At 46.2% G+C, this 16,587-nt stretch overlaps 1 protein-coding gene and 1 non-coding gene across 8 annotated transcripts in view; both read right to left on the bottom strand.

Annotated features, from left to right (window-relative positions):
• PUM1 (pumilio RNA binding family member 1) overlaps positions 1-16,587 on the bottom strand; it is an 80,663-nt gene that overhangs the window by 2,582 nt on the left and 61,494 nt on the right. For 4 of the 7 annotated variants that reach the window (XM_051637754.1, XM_051637753.1, XM_051637755.1 and 1 more), the window contains exons 15-21: positions 11,027-11,294; positions 10,370-10,499; positions 9,517-9,651; positions 8,033-8,170; positions 6,254-6,379; positions 5,062-5,183; positions 3,153-3,345 (exon numbers count right to left, since the gene is read on the bottom strand). In XM_051637754.1, the coding sequence (XP_051493714.1) occupies positions 3,153-3,345; positions 5,062-5,183; positions 6,254-6,379; positions 8,033-8,170; positions 9,517-9,651; positions 10,370-10,499; positions 11,027-11,294 (1,112 nt within the window). The remainder of the gene's footprint in view (positions 1-3,152; positions 3,346-5,061; positions 5,184-6,253; positions 6,380-8,032; positions 8,171-9,516; positions 9,652-10,369; positions 10,500-11,026; positions 11,295-16,587) is intronic. The other 3 variants (XM_051637757.1, XM_051637758.1, XM_051637760.1) reach the window with 1 other exon arrangement.
• On the bottom strand, positions 2,479-2,563 carry LOC127393331 (small nucleolar RNA SNORD103/SNORD85). Its single transcript, XR_007891443.1, has one exon. It is a non-coding gene; the product is annotated as a small nucleolar RNA SNORD103/SNORD85 (small nucleolar RNA).

Here is a 16,587-nt window from a genome sequence, read left to right as displayed (position 1 = left end):
GCTGGTCTAAATTTCAGCCTGGTATCTGAAAGAGTTCCTGGGAGAGACAAGCAGTGTTCCTGGGCTGAACAGCAGCTTGATTTCTGATCCTGACAATTAAAGGAGTCCTTCTGTCAAGCAGGGAGGGCTGTGGAAGCAAACCTAATCTGCTCCACTACTGGAAGTCTCAAACCACCCCCAGTACCAACTGTGGCCACAGTCAAAGCACAGCTCCTGCCAGAGCACCAGCCAAGGAAGCTCTTTTTGATGCAGAAACATCCTTAGGCTGTCCAAGTTCTCCTGGACAGTAAATAAATGAGACTAAGAGCAACTGATCTGCAGGACTAGATTAAAAATATCCTACACCCCCAGCATGCTCCTTCCATAACACAGAATCTCAGAATGGAGGGGGTTGGAAGGGACTCTGGAGATCATCTAGTCCAACCCTTTGCCAGAACAGGGTCACCCAGAGCAGGTTGCACAGGATGGCATCCAGGTGGGTTTGGAATGTCTCCAGAGATGGATCATCCACAACCTCTCTGGGCAGCCTGTCCCAGTGCTCTGACACTCTCACAGTGAAGAAGTTCCTCCTCATGTTTAGACAGAACTTCCTATGTTGAAGTTTGTGCCCATTGCCCCTTGTCCTGTCACTGGGCATCACTGAAAAAAGCCTGGCCCCAACCTCCTGACACCCACCCTTTAGGTATTTATAAGCATTGATAAGATACCCCTCAGTCTTCTCCAGACTAAAAAGACCCAAGTCCCTCAAGCCTTTCCTCATAAGAGAGATGTTCTAGTCCCCTCATCATCTTCGTAGCCCTTTGCTGTCCCCTTTCCAGCAGCTCCCTGTCCTTTTTGAACTGGGGAGCCCAGAACTGGACACAATTACAAAGGTCTCACTCACTGTGGTGGGAGCTTCAGATGGGGGAGAAACAGAAGATGCTGTACAGCCCCTCCCTGCTCCTCAGGGGATCATCACAGCCTGTCTCAGCCAGGACTGGTCAGAACACCTCATGGAAATCCATCCCAAACTGATCCCATTTCAGCAGCTCAGCCTTGACCCATTTCAATTCCTGCAAAGACTCATCCTGTACCCACCAGCAAGGCATGCCCTGCCCTCCCCACAGCCCGTTTCCAAGAAGATCCAGCTGCTGCTCAGAGGTTAAGGAGGAAAAAAAAGCTCTCCAGGTCCAACAGTTCCTTCTTTGCTGGTCCCCATTTCTTACTGGCAGAACTGACTGCTACAGTAACTTTTCAATATTCTTTTTTTTTTTTTTTAAGAAAAGTGCCATCCTTAACAAGAACTGTTTGCACAAAGAGCAATTTTTCACAATCCAAAGGCAAGTGGATTTCCCAGGTATCATCCAACTTGATAACATAGCTGAGATCTTCATATTCAGCCAGTCCCATTTAGCTGTCATCCCAGGTCTACTTTTGACAATCACACTGATAATAACCTAATTAGCATTTTATTCAAAAGAACACTTTGCTCAACAGAAGAAGGAACATGTCAGTAAAGACCATTCATGTTTGGGTTTTTTTAAATATATATTAATAAAGCTACAGGTCATTCTGCTACAGTTAAGCTGCATGTATTCCTTGCCACATACTTTTATTATAATTTTGGAATAATAGAGATTTTGATTTGAAAGAACTACTCTGACTGACTCCTAAACCTAAGAATTAACCCCCCTGCATTAACCAGCTGCATTTATATTGTTTATATACTGTTTTACCTACCTCACGTAGGTAAAAACCAGTTCCTTTGCACAGATATTACCCACTTCTTTTTACAGAAAAATCACTTGCTTCATTTTACTCAAGAATTCTTAAATACAGTTGATTTCATTGGGATTTGAATACCTGACATTTCTTCACAGTTCCTCTTAAAAGAAAAATAAATGGAGGGTTCTCCACATCAGTGTGAGTCAGTATTGTATTTCCAGTAAGAGGTCTAGCTCTAGCTGGTATTTTTCACAAAGTAATAGACCCTAAAACTGTGTGACTGATGGAAATAATCTCAGTTCCACTACACACTGAAAAGCCTATTTCTTCCATTCATTTCAGCAATAAAGATGCACAAACGTGACCTTCAAAAGCAGGAAAATGAAGACATCACCTGATCTTTAGAGCCTCCAACCCCTGGGGCAGCAGGTGTGCAGCCTGGGAAGGCAGGACTGGCAGCCATGCATATTTAACTCCAGAATGTCTTCATTTTTGACAAATATTACCTCCTGAAACTGTTACGTATTCAAACACCACAGCACAAAGCTTAAAGCGTGGAAGTGTCTCATCAAAATTGTATTCCAAAGTGAAGAAGCAGCGAATGTGATGAATGGCCCCAGGCTCCAGCAGCACAGCCCCTCAGAGCAGCATCACCCACCACCCCAGCTGTCCTGCCCAGGGCTGCAAAGCAGGGAAGAAATGCACCCAGCAGGGCCCTGTTGGGGCTCCGGGGGTGTGGAGGAGCACAGAGGAGCAGTGGGGGAGCAGTGGGGGTCTGGCTCGGTTCCACTGAGCGCATAAAGCTGCTCTCATCAGGGAATCTGACCTCAGTGAGGGCAAGAGTGTCGTCATCGCCAGACCTCCAGAGCACCCCCCAGAGCACCCCAGCAGGGCACCCCCCAGAGCACCCCAGCAGGGCACCCCCCGTGGCTCTGCTGCAGCCAGAGTTTTAGCAGAATCTGCTACGCCACAAACGCAGAACTAGGTTACTAGGTCAGAAGAGATTGCTGGAAGCAACCAGCTAGTTTTAACTCCAAATGGCATCTCATTATTTCATATTTCCCTAGTTCAGCTACTACTGAAATACCCAGCTTGGAAACCCTTCTGTCGTTAGGAAATTCTAATGGCCAAAGCAATCACCTCAGCCTTCTTTTCTGGATATTAGAAAGAACTTCTTTACCAAAAGAGGGGTTGGGCAGTGGAACAGGCTGCCCAGCAGAGAGGTGGTGGAGTCACCATCCCTGGAAGTATTTAAAAGAAATGCAGTGCTTAGTGATGTGATTTAAGCACTGAATGGGTAAATTAGGTTATATTAGGGGGATTTAGGTTATGGTTGGACTCGATGATCTTCAAGGTCCCTTCCAACCAGGACAATTCTGTGATTCTCTTGGCACCCAGCGTGGCAGTGCCAAGCCTTCCATCTCCATCAGCCCGGGGCAACTGCTTACCTTGTGCATGACAATCTTCCTCTGAGCTGGCTCTGCCACGTCGATCATCTTCTGCACCACGTAGTTGGCGTACTGATCCTTCATCATGGTGTATAAGGCACTGTGAGGGCCATCGTTCATAGTGCACACCTCGTCGATCAGCATGGCGCGCTCCGTGCGCGAGGCGTGGGTCACACACTTCTCCACCACGTTGCTGTAACAACAGAAGGTCCCACTTGTGAGCAGGCAGCTGGGCTTTTCCTTCCACCCTGAGGACAACTCTTATGCTTCTAGAAAGGGCAGAATGTCTGGGAGGGACTTTGGTGCTGGCACACCAGTTTGGGGGTGTGAAATAGAAGAGTAGCCTAAAGAACTTGGGGGCTGAGTGGGAATTTAAGTGAAGGATCAGGTCAGGGTTTATTTCACCCAAACTGGTGCATCTCTGTAGTGTCACTCATCATGGCCTTCCAGTACCTGAAGGGGCTCCAGGAAAGCTGGGAGGGACTTTAGGCAAGGGTTTGTAGTGAGAGGAGAAGGAGTAATGGTTTAAAACAGGAAGAGGGGAGATTTAGTTTGGACATGGGAGGAAATAATCACTGTGAGGGTGGTGAGACCCTGGCCCAGGCTGCCCAGGGAAGCTGTGGCTGCCCCATCCCTGGCAGTGTTGAAGGGCAGGTTGGATGGGGCTTGGAGCAACCTGGGCTGGTGGGAGGTGTCCCTGCCCATGCAGGGAGGTTGGATCTGGATGATCTTTAAGGTCCCTTCCAACCTAAACCAGTCTGGGATTCTATGATGAGATCAGTGTCTCTCCCACAGGGTGCCCATCAGAGAGGCTGACGAGTTGTTCTTTGCTTGGAACTCAACAGTAATGCAGGGCCATTCCAACAGGGAAATGCTTTTTCAGGAATCAAAGATCTCAGCAAAGGTAGAGAACTTCCAGAATTCCTGAATATACAGGATGACTAGCCTCTGCTCTCCAGAGACCCAAGTTAAATAGAAGATATAAAAGGGGATGGAGAATTTTGCAAGTCTTATCTTCTGCATCCCTGACTGAATCATAAAATCACCAAGTGGTTTGCCAACAACTAGTGCTCAGCTCAGGGGACATCTTACACTAATTAACATTCCATCTGGAAAGAAGGTTAGAAAAAAAGAGCAAGGCAAGTCAGGGAGGAAGAGTCTGAAATAACAACATTAAAGACCACACTCTTCTAATTCTTGTTAATGGTACACTTCCCTTGTGTCCTTAAGTATTAAAGCACTATTTTATTAATCATAAAAAGGGGAAATATTGAGCCTTTGAAGAGCTCAACCTTCATGTTCAAATGGCTAAATTACACACAAAAGGAATTTACACATGTGGGAAGTATTTATTCATCTTGACATCCACTCAGGTACCCGGATTTTGCTTCTATCCATGGCATCTGGACCAAGAGCCTTTTCCCTACGAGAATATCACTGTGCACATGTCTCAAAAAACACTGCAAGACTCAGCATATAAAAAAACCAGAGTCTTCTGAGAGAAGTGGGATGAAAAAGGATTGTTGGTCGATTGATTTCCCAAATTTCCTTGTGGCTCTGCATTCCAGAGGCAGTGAAATGCTCTTGTGACACATTATTATCCAAGGCACAGTGACCACTAAAATGACCAAAATAACCCAACACACACAAAACCTCTTGGTCAGGTTCAGGAACTTGGATCAGAGCTACTCTTCCACATCTTCATCCTCCTTCCTTACAAGTAAAACTTACCTTGCCAGTCACTGATCCCAGTTTACAAGCAGTTAAAAATAGCATTCTGTTGTTAAGCAGTAAAGTTCCTTTCACCTCCTTTCACCTGCCTACACCCCACCCCTAACAAACTCTTCTGCAACCCAGCACGTGTCCATGCTCCCACGGGGCGTGGAGACTAGAAGGAACAAATTCATACCTAGCAAATTTATGTTGACTCAACACGAGCACGTTGCCTCTAATTTCTGCTACAATCTTGCTCTTATCCTCAGGCCGACCATGTTCTAGTACATGCTGGATAACATAGTTCCCATACTGATCCTGTTTGAGAGACAGCAGAAGTGTGTGACAAAACGTGGACAGGAATAATTAATATCAAACCAGTTCCCAACGTGCATTAAGACTTACAAACTTAAATTAAACACTAATTAAAATACTGTATAAACCATGTAAATACTTTCTACTTCTTCTACAAAAACGTGCATTCTAGAGCTTTACCAAGAGGTAAAATGTTACATCTTTGTACCAACTATAAAAGTCAAAACCATTTCCTTGATCATGAAATGTCAATATTCTGCTCATTTCAAGTTTCTTGGCTTTCTCCAGGTTCAAACATATCAAATCACACGTCCTGCAGGGCTGTGTCATGACTCTAGCTACTGGAGACTTATACACGTTCATATTCTGTATGTGTGTATATTCAGATCACAAGATACACATTTTCCCAGTTCATGGTACCAGAGACATGACCCAGTGCCCAACTGCCATGCCCAACCTCTTCCCACATTCCATGAACTAAATATGTAAGCATACAGGACAGGGTCTACTTGATGTTACATCCATCATACCTCAATAACAGAATCCTAGAAAAACAAGGAAGGCAAGCAAGGGAGAGGAAAGGTAGCCAGGAAAGGGGTGTGCATGAAACCAACACATTTTAAGAACACCTATTACTTGGCATTTTCTTCTCCTAGAATTAATCAGCTCTTTGTATCAACTCCCTTAAGCTCTCACTTGCACTGTAACTTATGTAGTGGTGGCCTTGGCAGTGCTGGGTTAACAGTTGGACTTGATCTTAACGGTGTTTTCCAACCAAAAACATCCCATGATTTTGGAGTGAAGCATTAGGACGTGCACACGCTCAATTCTTAAGATCTTTTTTAAAACGAGAAGTAACTACAGCTTTGGTATCTGCTGGATATTTGCACATGGCCAAACCAATTAGTGGTGATGGCACATTCCTTCCTCCTCAGGAACAGAGTCCCTGTGTTCCCAGGACCCCAGCAACACTACAGCTGCAGTCCCAAACAGGCTGTCAGGAACTTTCCTAACAGAAAGCAGTAACTGAGAAACACCTCCCAGCATCCACATTCCCCCCTTCCCACACTGACCTGAACGAGCTGCTCGGTGTGTTGGTGAAGTTCCTCCAAGATGGGAAGGGTCTGCTCAGGAAGACAGTGCTCAAGGATCCTCTGGATCACACGACAGCCATAGGGATGTGTAGACAATGCAAAAACCTGCATTTGACAAAGACAGGCAAGCACAGCCAGCAACACATCTGTTAGTCTCTGTGAACCCCAGAAACCTTTTGGCAGTAAATGAACACGTGGTGGTTTTTCTCAGGCGTGGCAGGTAACACCAGCTTGTGGCCTCCAGAAAGGATGAACTGGAACCATTTGCTCCCCACGGCCACAAGACCAACTGGGTGATCACATCACATCCCTACCTGGGCTTCAGTTTCCCCACTCACGGAGCAGGAAAACAAATGGCAAAGCCTTTTGAAGTAATAAAAAGTACACTGGGACAGCCAAGCCTGAGTAGAAAGCTGTGCTAAAACACTGGGTGAGAAGAATAAATCCAGGCTACTGTTTGCCAGCTATGTATTTTAAGCTATGTAAGAAATGGTAGGAACCAGAAAGGTTAAAAGCAAAGGATTTTCCTCAACTCTTTGGATTTGTTTAAAAGCCTTAACTGTGTTTAGGAGAAGTGACAACAAAGAACCTTCTTGCTCATTTCTAAGGGATTACCAAATCTACTGGTAAGAACATGACACATTTTATTATTGCTGCACATTTTTCTGTCTAAAGCACAAAGTCCTACTTGGTGGCTTAAAATTAACAAAAGTAGCAAATCCAAGCATTGAAGTTCAATTGACAGTCTACAAATGTTTAATAACCATGGAGTAAACTGTGCAGGACAACAGGATTTGAAGTGCAATTAACTTCAGAAAAAAAATCTTGAGGTAGTAAATTTAATCTTCCACATGAAAGTTCAGATGAAACAGGGATGGCTGGTCAAAGAAACATCCGTGTGATCAACCAAGTTCCCAGGGGTATTTCTGCCTCTCCTAATTCCCTAATGGAAGGTCCAAAGCTGAACTCAAACCAGCAAATCTGCTGAGCAAGTCTCCAGCTAGAATCCTGCTTGTTTTGACATAGCCAAGCAAGTCCTCACTTTCAAAGCTGCTTCAGGAGCAGCCAAACTACTAAAGCCTGGTTCCTGCCTAATAACCCTGGGCTATCCTTGCATCCCTGTGGCAAAACCCTCAACACTTCAAAGTCCTCCTCCAAAGCCAATTAAGCTGAAGTTGGAAATGCCCAAACCAGTGCTGCTGTAATGGAAGAGAAGCTGACTACAGGCAGAATAAAGCCACCTACACAACAATATCCAGGACACCAACGCAGGAGGGGATACCAAGAAAAAAAAAAACAACAGGAGAATGAAGCACAAGTAACTGCCCTTTTCTAGATGAAACTCACGTTTTTCCCCTCATCTGAGATCCCTGGGAAACAGTTCTCTCTGTCATCCTCACAGGCAAGAATCATAATGAGAGGTGACTACACCCACCACCCATCTCTGCTCACCACCTTTACTATGAAGATGGATTAGTGAGAGACTTGTTTTTCTCTCCATCAGTCAAAAAATACTTGATATTCCAGGAAACCAAATTGTTGCAAGGATGCTTCACCGTGACACCCCTGCACAAAGTGGTAAGAGAGACATGACCAAAGAGTTTCTGTCTCCCTCATGTTGCTGCATGAGCCTTTCAAGCCTAACTGATGCTTGCCAAAATTTTAAATAGTTAAGGAAGTTACAGCCACTCTCATGCTATTTAAATCAACATGTAAGAACACAAAGGATCAGAGACAGTATCTTGGTGAAGGACTTACCTGTCCCTTAAATGCATCAATGATGAACTGCAGGGACTGAGGCTGCACACACTCAATACACTTCTGCACCACATGGTTCCCATTCTGGTCTTTCACACACTTCAGGACGTGGCCATCCAGCTCCCGTACCATCTCGTTCTATGAGGGGGAGAGAGAGGCAAACAGAAAGCACCACCAGGATTCACTGCTGATAAATGCAAAGTTTTCGCTGCTAAACGTGGTCAGGAAGATGAAAGGTGTGAAGGATGCATCAATGTACTTCCAACTGGAAATTTTACAGTGGCCAAGTGCTGAGATGAAGCTTGCTGTGCTACAGAAACAGCAAAAACAAACCACTCCTAGGAAAGGAAGCACTCCTTCCACTGAACCTGAGTGTCCTCTTACAAGTTAAGTATTCAAATTTAAGAAATATTACTGATCAACAATGCTACTGTGCATCCCCCATTTCCTTCTCTGCTCCTCTCAAAAAGAAAGAAATCTAAAATGCCTGAACTTCACAAAGTTTTTGAGTATCAGCTTCATATACTGCTAAAATGGGGTCAGCAGTGGGATAGGAACTTGCTGGTATTTAAATAATGTACAATCATTAAGGAGCCTCAGCAGATAAAGTTGAGTTATGGCTAATGTACTACATGTGCAGACTAAAAGCTTCACAATCAGAAAACAGAGAATGACAGGCTTTGGGATTTTAACAATACTCCAAAACTGGATGAGTTCAGTTTTGCAACCAATACAAAACCCAGGCATTTCAGGAACAGAACCTACTCATAAATACCATTCTGGAGGAAGACAAGCAGCAAATGCTTGGAGCAGCAGTGCTGCAGCTTGGGCTCGACTCTGCTGACACACTGAGGCAACAGCTCAGCTCAGGCTCAGCCTAAAGGGAATGAGAATTCCTAAAGCCTCTTGCAGTTTTTTAATTTAATAACCTACATTGAGATTCTTGTATTATGATTCCTAACACCTTTATTAGCTAGCTTGCCTAGCGTATTTTTCATCTTAATTCATTGTTCATAAAACCCTGGGGGAACTGCTTTATTAATGAGCTTAGAGTGGGACTCTGGCTATCATCCACATCTCCCCAGTGCCAGGCCAGGCTCGACTAGGAGGAAAGCAGAATATTGACCCACATATCAAAGCAGTGATATCTCAGCAAATATTAGAGGCAAAACTCTGGCACTGCTTCCTTCAAGGGATTTAAAAATATCTTCTAATTCACTGTCATTCTCAGCTTCCTCTACACACACAACCTGGTTTCAGGGTACTCACAGAGAACCAACACCATTACCAGTTAAGTGGAACAAGAAGATGACAACAAGACCCAGGATGGTGTCACACACTTGTCATGCACATAAAACACAACAAACACGCCATAAACCAAACCAAAAGAACACCAGCCACAAGAGGAACAGAAGGTCGCAGTTCAGGTCACCAAACAGCAAGGAACATTCAACATCAAGAAGAAAGTTAAAATTGAAACTTACAATTACCTGCTGGTCTGGGGGAATAAACTCAAGGGCCTTCTGGATCACCCTACAGCCATACATCTGCAGAGCCAGGGACAGAACATGCCCACGGATACGTTCTGCCAAGGCTAACTTCTGTTCCAGGCTGCCAAACTGGGAAGATGACAAGCAGTCACTACCAGCACAACCCCCTCACGTGGCCCAGCAGCCCAGTAGCCCTCCCACTCCATAGCACTGAGGTGTTAACAAACACTGCAAACTACCAACCCCACCTCAATGGATGGCAACAGGCAGCAGCCAGACGTCTGTTCTGTGTCTGTCAGACAAGCCTGATGTGTCAAAAACTCCAGTCAAAGGTGCTGGAGTCACCAGGGTGCCTTGTGCCCACTCACTAACCCTTGACAAAGTCGATATAAGATTACTGGATAAAAGAACCACCAAGGTTTGGTGGTGAAGACAGGGAAGACAGCTGGGCATCTGCCCAGCCTCCTGGTATGAAAACAAAGCACCTTCTTCTAGCTGATGCTGTTCACTGGAAAAGCTTCTCTCTTCTGTTCCTAAATACATGAGTACTGACAGCTCAGCACAGCATCCCTGAGAAGTCTGGTTGGACCTACATCTCCTAGATATGTTGCTATTTATTCTTACACCTTATGCATCTCAAAGCCAAGTGTTACTTTTCAGATGGAATCTTTTGAGTCCCACACCTCAGTCACCCCAACAGGAAAGATGCAACAGCCTGTGGGGAGGAGGTGACATCAGTGTTGACAACTATCCACCATTTTAGCCAAAGAGCAGGGTTTCCATGAGCCTGTCCAATACCTTGGGACAGAAGGCATCCAAGTTAGACTGTAGCGGAATGCAGACTTACTTCAAAGAACTTCTGGATGACATAATTTCCAAAAACATCAACCATCAACTGATAAGCTGCCTGGAGGATCTCATTGAACACGAGCTGACGTTCTGCTGGGGTAGCACGCTCCAGTTTCAGCTGAATAAACCTGGAAAACAGGGCTGGTGTGATGCTACTGGCACATACCCCCTCAACACACCTGTTAACAAATCCATTCCAAAAGCCTCATACATTAAGCTCTTCCAAAACAAACTTTTGAGACACAGTCACCTTATCTAGCAATCTGAAACCTCAAGGTGGGTGCTGCCATGAGGAGCACAGTCACAAGTCATTGTCAGTAATCCCAAAAATGTCCTCATTTGAAACAAAACAGGTCTCAATCCATAACACAAAGTCTCGCATCCAGGTGGCTCTTTAGAATGAGTTAAGATGTGACAGTGGGACTAACAAGCAAGTTATGCAGCAAGCAAGTTGCTCTTCAGAGGAGGAGCTCCTGCTGTCAGCATCTGTACCCAAACATCTTCAAAAAGAAGGGTCAGAGCATCACACCACTTGACTTTTCACACCTCCTTGTCCCTGTTCTGCCTCTTCCCTTCAAGACGCAAACAACTCAGAACTCCAAGAGCAGCTTTTTACCCCCAGAGCTTTCCCACAGCGCCGGGTTCCGAACCCCACCTGGATCCGTGCTGATCCTGGGAGAACTCCATGATGTGCCCGGCGATCTCCCTCAGCTGCAGGTTTGGGTAGCGGTTGTTGCGGAAATCCTCCAGCAGGCGGCTGCGGCCCGAGGGCATCACGTCGGACATGCCGTAGCGCAGGCGGGAGGAGGGGAAGAGGGTGCTGCTGGGGCTGAAGAGGCTGGAGGCGCTGCTGGCGCTGCGGTACTTGGCCTCAGCCCCGGGAGCTGCTGAGATGTACCGGCCGCTCCCGTTGGTGAGACCTCCTGTAGGTCAGGAAGAGAGAGGTGAATTCACAAGATGAAACCAAGCAGCCACGGGGTTAAGCTACAACATGTACGTGACCTTTTACTTCTGATCTCCTTTCTCACTGAGGTTTTGGACAGGGCTTAACTAGGAAGGGTTCTCAGCTAAGCTAAAGGAGCTGTCCCCAAAACAACGTCAATGGGAATGTGTTCAAGTGCTGCTGGGGCTGAAAAGGCTGGAGGTGCTGTGGAACTTGGCCTCAGCCCCTGGAGCAGCTGAGATGTAGTGGCCATTCCTGCTGGTGAGACCTCCTGCAGGTCAGGAAGAGAGAGGGGAATTCACAAGATGAAATCAAGTAGCCAAGGGATTAATCAACAACCCGTGCATGTCCTTTTACTTCTGATCTCCTTTTTCACCGAGGTTTCGGACAGGGCTTAACTAGGAAGGGTTCTCAGCTAAGCTAAATAAGCTGTCCCCAAAACAACCTCAGTGGGGATGTGCTCAAGTCCCGTTCCTGCACAGCACAGCTGTACTAACCAGAGAATCATAACAATTGGAAAAGACCTCTAAGATCACCAAGTCCAACCGACCACTCAGGAGAAAAAAAAACACCAGTCCTCCAAACAAGACAACAGCACCCATCATGCCCACTAGACCATGTCCTGAAGTGCCACATCTACATGTTTCTTGAATCCTTCCAGGGGTGGTGACCCCACCACCACCACCCTGGGCAGCTGTTCCAGTGCCTGACCACTCTTCTGGTAAAGGAATTCTTCTTAATATCCAGTCTAAGTCAGGAACAGCTACAGACCCCTGCAAAGAACAGAACTTCTGTTCTTCACTCTGTCTCAGAACTGTCTAAACCAGACAAACTGTCAATCCCACTTGCTAACTCACTGGTTCTAATTACCTTATCCTCCATCCTTGTTTCTTTCGCCTACCCTGCTGCTGTGTGAAGGATTTAAAAATAACATAGTGGGAGTGGGGAGAGAATTAAGATTCAATTAGGTAAGAAAAAGGCAGCAAGAAGCAAGTACACAAATTTTGAATATAACAAATACTTGTTAAATACAGGAAAATAACAATACACTCAAAACTATAAATATCTACTTTAAAAAAAAATGCTTTGCTTTCACACATCCCCTAAAGATTTTAATCTGCATTAAAACAGTCACTGAGTTACCAAACAACAAATGTTGGAATTACAGAATTCCAGACTGGTTTGGGTTACAGGGACCTGAAAGATCATCTAGATCCAACCCCCCTGCATGGGCAGGGACACCTCCCACCAGCCCAGGCTGCTCCAAGCCCCATCCAACCTGCCCTTCAACACTGCCAGGGCTGGGGCAGCCACAGCTTCCCTGGGCAACCTGGGCCAGGCTCTCACCACCCTCAGAGAGATTATTTCCTTCTCATCTCCAACCTCCATCTCCCCTCTGCCAGTTTTAATCCATCCCCCTTGTCCTCTCCCTCCCTGTCCTTGTGCAAAGTGCCTCCCCAGCTTTCCTGGAGCACCTTTAAGGCAGTGGAAAGCTGCTATGAGATCTCCCCCAGAGCCTTCTCTTCTCCAGGCTGAAGCATCCAACTCAAATCTTTACACATTGTTTCCTTGCCTGTAATTTTTCAACATTTGCTTCAGAGCTCAGGCAGAGCACTTTTCCCTCTCTTGCAGGGCTGGGGATCCCTCTGCTGGTCAGAGGCTGCAACATGCCTTGAGCCAGCATGGTTTTCCCTTGGGTGGGACAAAGAAAAATGTTCTTATAACGTGGGAACTTGGCACCTGAAGGGCCAACGTGAGGCAGGCAGGGAAAAGCAGATGAAAAAAACAGCTACACGAAGTTTTTGCGAAGGAGGAAGTCCTTGTAGGCAAACAACAGTAGGGCTGTCTGCGAAGAGCACAGACCTTCTCCTGGCAACCATGCACATGACGTGCCTGAAAAATCTAAACAGTACATAACATTAAAAAGAGTGAACTGCACTCTTCTGCCCTCAATGCCAGAAGGAAGCTCCCAAGCAGGAAGCACTACATGGGAATTAAGTATCTGATAACAGGGTAATTAAGCTCCCCTGTCTCTGAGCCGGGCAAATGTGTTCTGACTTCTCCAGAGCTGGTGTCAAACCTTGACAAGTTGAGAGAGTTGGGCTTTTTCAGCCTGGAGAAGAGAAGGCTCCAGGGAGACCTTAGAGCACCTTCCAGTGCCTGAAGAGGCTCCAGGAAAGCTGGGGAGGGACCTGGGACAAGGGCAGGGAGGGAGAGGACAACGGGGATGGATTAAAACTGGCAGAGGGAAGATGGAGGTTGGAGATGAGGAGGAAATTCTTGGGTGTGAGGGTGGTGAGAGCCTGGCCCAGGTTGCCCAGGGAAGCTGTGGCTGCCCCATCCCTGGCAGTGTTGAAGGGCAGGTTGGATGGGGCTTGGAGCAACCTGGGCTGGTGGGAGGTGTCCTTGTCCATGGCAGGGGGTTGAATCTAGATGATCTTTCAGGTCCCCTCCACCCCAAACCATTTTATGATTCTATGATCTCTTTCTTATGCTCCCTTGCCAATGGTGTGGCCATCACCTTCCCTATCTACCTGGCTTCCTAATTGAGCAAGAACTCTGAAAAGTGTCCAAGTGATATTCCTTACTGCTGGAAGGACCAGAACAGTCAAAGGATTAGTAAATCACTGCTTAGGGAAAGGAATGCCAACAATGACAAGCTGAGCAATGGTGTACTGACTGTTTTCCACGGCATTCAAAGAGCTCAGAACTACCACTTGTCTTTTGAAAGCCTGGAGCAAGCACGAGTCATAGCACTAATGGGCTGAGGTGGAAATCTAGTTCCTGGTCATCTGCAAAGAGCTGGAGGAGGAAAGGGTTCAGCACTCACACTGATATCACTTCTGCCTTAACTCTTAGTTAAGCAGGAAAGCACATTTTGTTCAGACAAAGTCCTCTTTGCCAGAGATTTTCTGAGAAAAACCTTCTGATCTTTTTGGAGATTCAAAACAAACTACAAATTACTCCAGTTTTCTACTCATCTCTCTCCTGATGGAGGCACCAACTGCAGGTCTCCCATGATGTTCAACATCATGCTGGGAATTAAGAGACCATGGATGGGACGGGTTTCCTAAATCAGGCAAGTGCTTCTGAAATGCACCTGCCAATCACTAAATGCCAGAAACCTTGGAGCACCTCAAGCTCATTTATGCCAACGGGTGGTTGGGAATACAGTGACTTTGCCTGATCCCAGATTTCAATGAGATTGTACTGAGAACTACAATGAAGCAGCTCCTTGTTCAAGAGCAACACGGGAAGGCTGCAAGATCCTGAAGTTAGGGACACTGGGGGAGAATAAAGGAGCAAAAGCCTGAAACAAGGGACAGGATTCCTACAAGATGTTGGCACTGAGCTTCTCCTGCATCCTCAGCCAGAACAAACTTCAGAAGGGGTCTGCAAAATGTGTGGAGACAACCTGTCCTGCAAAACCCACCACACTGCCCATGCAAAGCCCTCAGGACCCACATACAACAGCACATCACTGCTATATGCAGTGCCTGGAGGTTGTACAGAAGGGAAACTGTGGTGTGGTCTCTAAAGAGACTGAGCATATTTTCTTAAAAGTGCCTGGGAAAAGTGTCTTAAAAGTGTCAGGAAAAATCTGTACTTGGGGAGGACAAAGAGCACAGATTCTACCCTGGGGACTCAAAGGCTGACGTGTTACTCAGACTCACACTGTGGTGCTTCCTGTTTTGGAATGGTAAGTCATCTTCTCAGTGCTTGCTGGGGCACTGGAGGTGGACACTAACCTGAAAGAACTACTGATTTCAGGGAGGGGAGAAAGGACAATGAAAGGACGAGTCAAAATGAAGGCACAAGGGAAGAAACACAAAGGCTGCTGTCTGAAAACAAAGCACTTCTTAAGCAAGTGTCCAGGGGACTTTTACATGGCCCTTAAATTGCTCTGCAAGGCAGGAGTTCCCAGTATGAGAAATGCTAGAACAATGGGAAAGAAAGGCAGATGAAAAGCTGGCTCTGTGCAGGCGGAGGAGACACCCCTGCTGCTCTCCCCGCTCCAGAGGGCTCAGTGCAGAGGTGCCAAGCAGAGCCCACCCAGCCCAGGGGACCCCCAGGCAGGAGCCAGCAGCCCCTAAGACACTCCCAGTGCCACTGCCCGACCCTGTCACCCCATGGGGTGCCACCAGCTGCCCAGGGAGATGCAGCCCCACAGCCTTCCCAGTCGGTCACAGTAAACTGGTTAGCAACTCCCCAGCCAGTTTTCCCAAAAAAATCTCTAAGAAATTAAATCCCCACATGGGTTTATCAGCTTCCTGACACCAATCCTGTCTTTTAAATTACCAGCTGACTACAGTCTGAGGCAGCTCTCTCCCAAACAGCTCCTGTAAGAATTTAATACAATTAAAATAATTACTCATCTGCTGCAAATCTAATCCCCATTCCAAACTGGGAAAACACAGAGCTGGACACAGTCAGCCCTCAGGCTGCAGTGTGATAAATGTTTCTATTGGGACCACACCAGCTGCATACAGCAGGGCTGACAAAAATTGCTTGTGGGGCTACAAGAACCAATGTGAAGTGTAACCTGGCCAAAATTAAATTTTAGGATTTAGAAACACTTATTTAGTAATTTGTAATTCTATCACTTTGATCAGCACTATGGAAGAAGTGAGCCCCTGCTACCTCTGGCACCCAAAAGCACATATTTATTTACAGTTGCTTTACCCCAGCTATGCACAGTTGCATATGTTCATACACCCTTGAGTTTGCAGCTCAGCCTCCCTCCTTCAGTAGTTCTTTTTGTAAGAACTGGCTACATGATTATTTCAGGTACTTGTGATTGCCCAGACATTTCACAAGGTCACCTTACAACACCAGAAGAAAAAACTAGCTTGATAAATACACAGCATTTTTCACAGTGATGGGCTTTCAGAAAGCCAGAAGAGCTGGAGCTGAAGCTTTACTCACACCACCAACCCCACAGATGATTGACTTGTGCACCCATGAGACGTGACAAAGTCAAATCCACAACTAACACTGCACTGAACCACAGACTTGCTGACTGCAAATCAGGTTTAATGCCAACTTCTTATGTCATCATGTAACCCTGAAACCAGTTACTTGAAGTGACTCCCCCAGGTTGTCTCCCCCCACATAATGCAGTGGTAGGATGTGGGTCTAAACCTGCCTGCTCTAATTTCCCTTTTTGGAAACAACACATTTGGGTGTTCCCATCTGGCCTTTCATTTTTAGATTCTTAGAAATACTCCTCATTCTCTTTATCACAAACTGCTTCTGATACCACTCCCAAAAAT

Source organism: Apus apus, chromosome 21, assembly GCF_020740795.1.
Source record: "Apus apus isolate bApuApu2 chromosome 21, bApuApu2.pri.cur, whole genome shotgun sequence".
In the NCBI taxonomy this organism is placed as follows: Eukaryota; Metazoa; Chordata; class Aves; order Apodiformes; family Apodidae; genus Apus; species Apus apus.
Note: the sequence above shows the minus strand (reverse complement) of the source record. Positions and strands in the feature narration are given on the sequence as shown.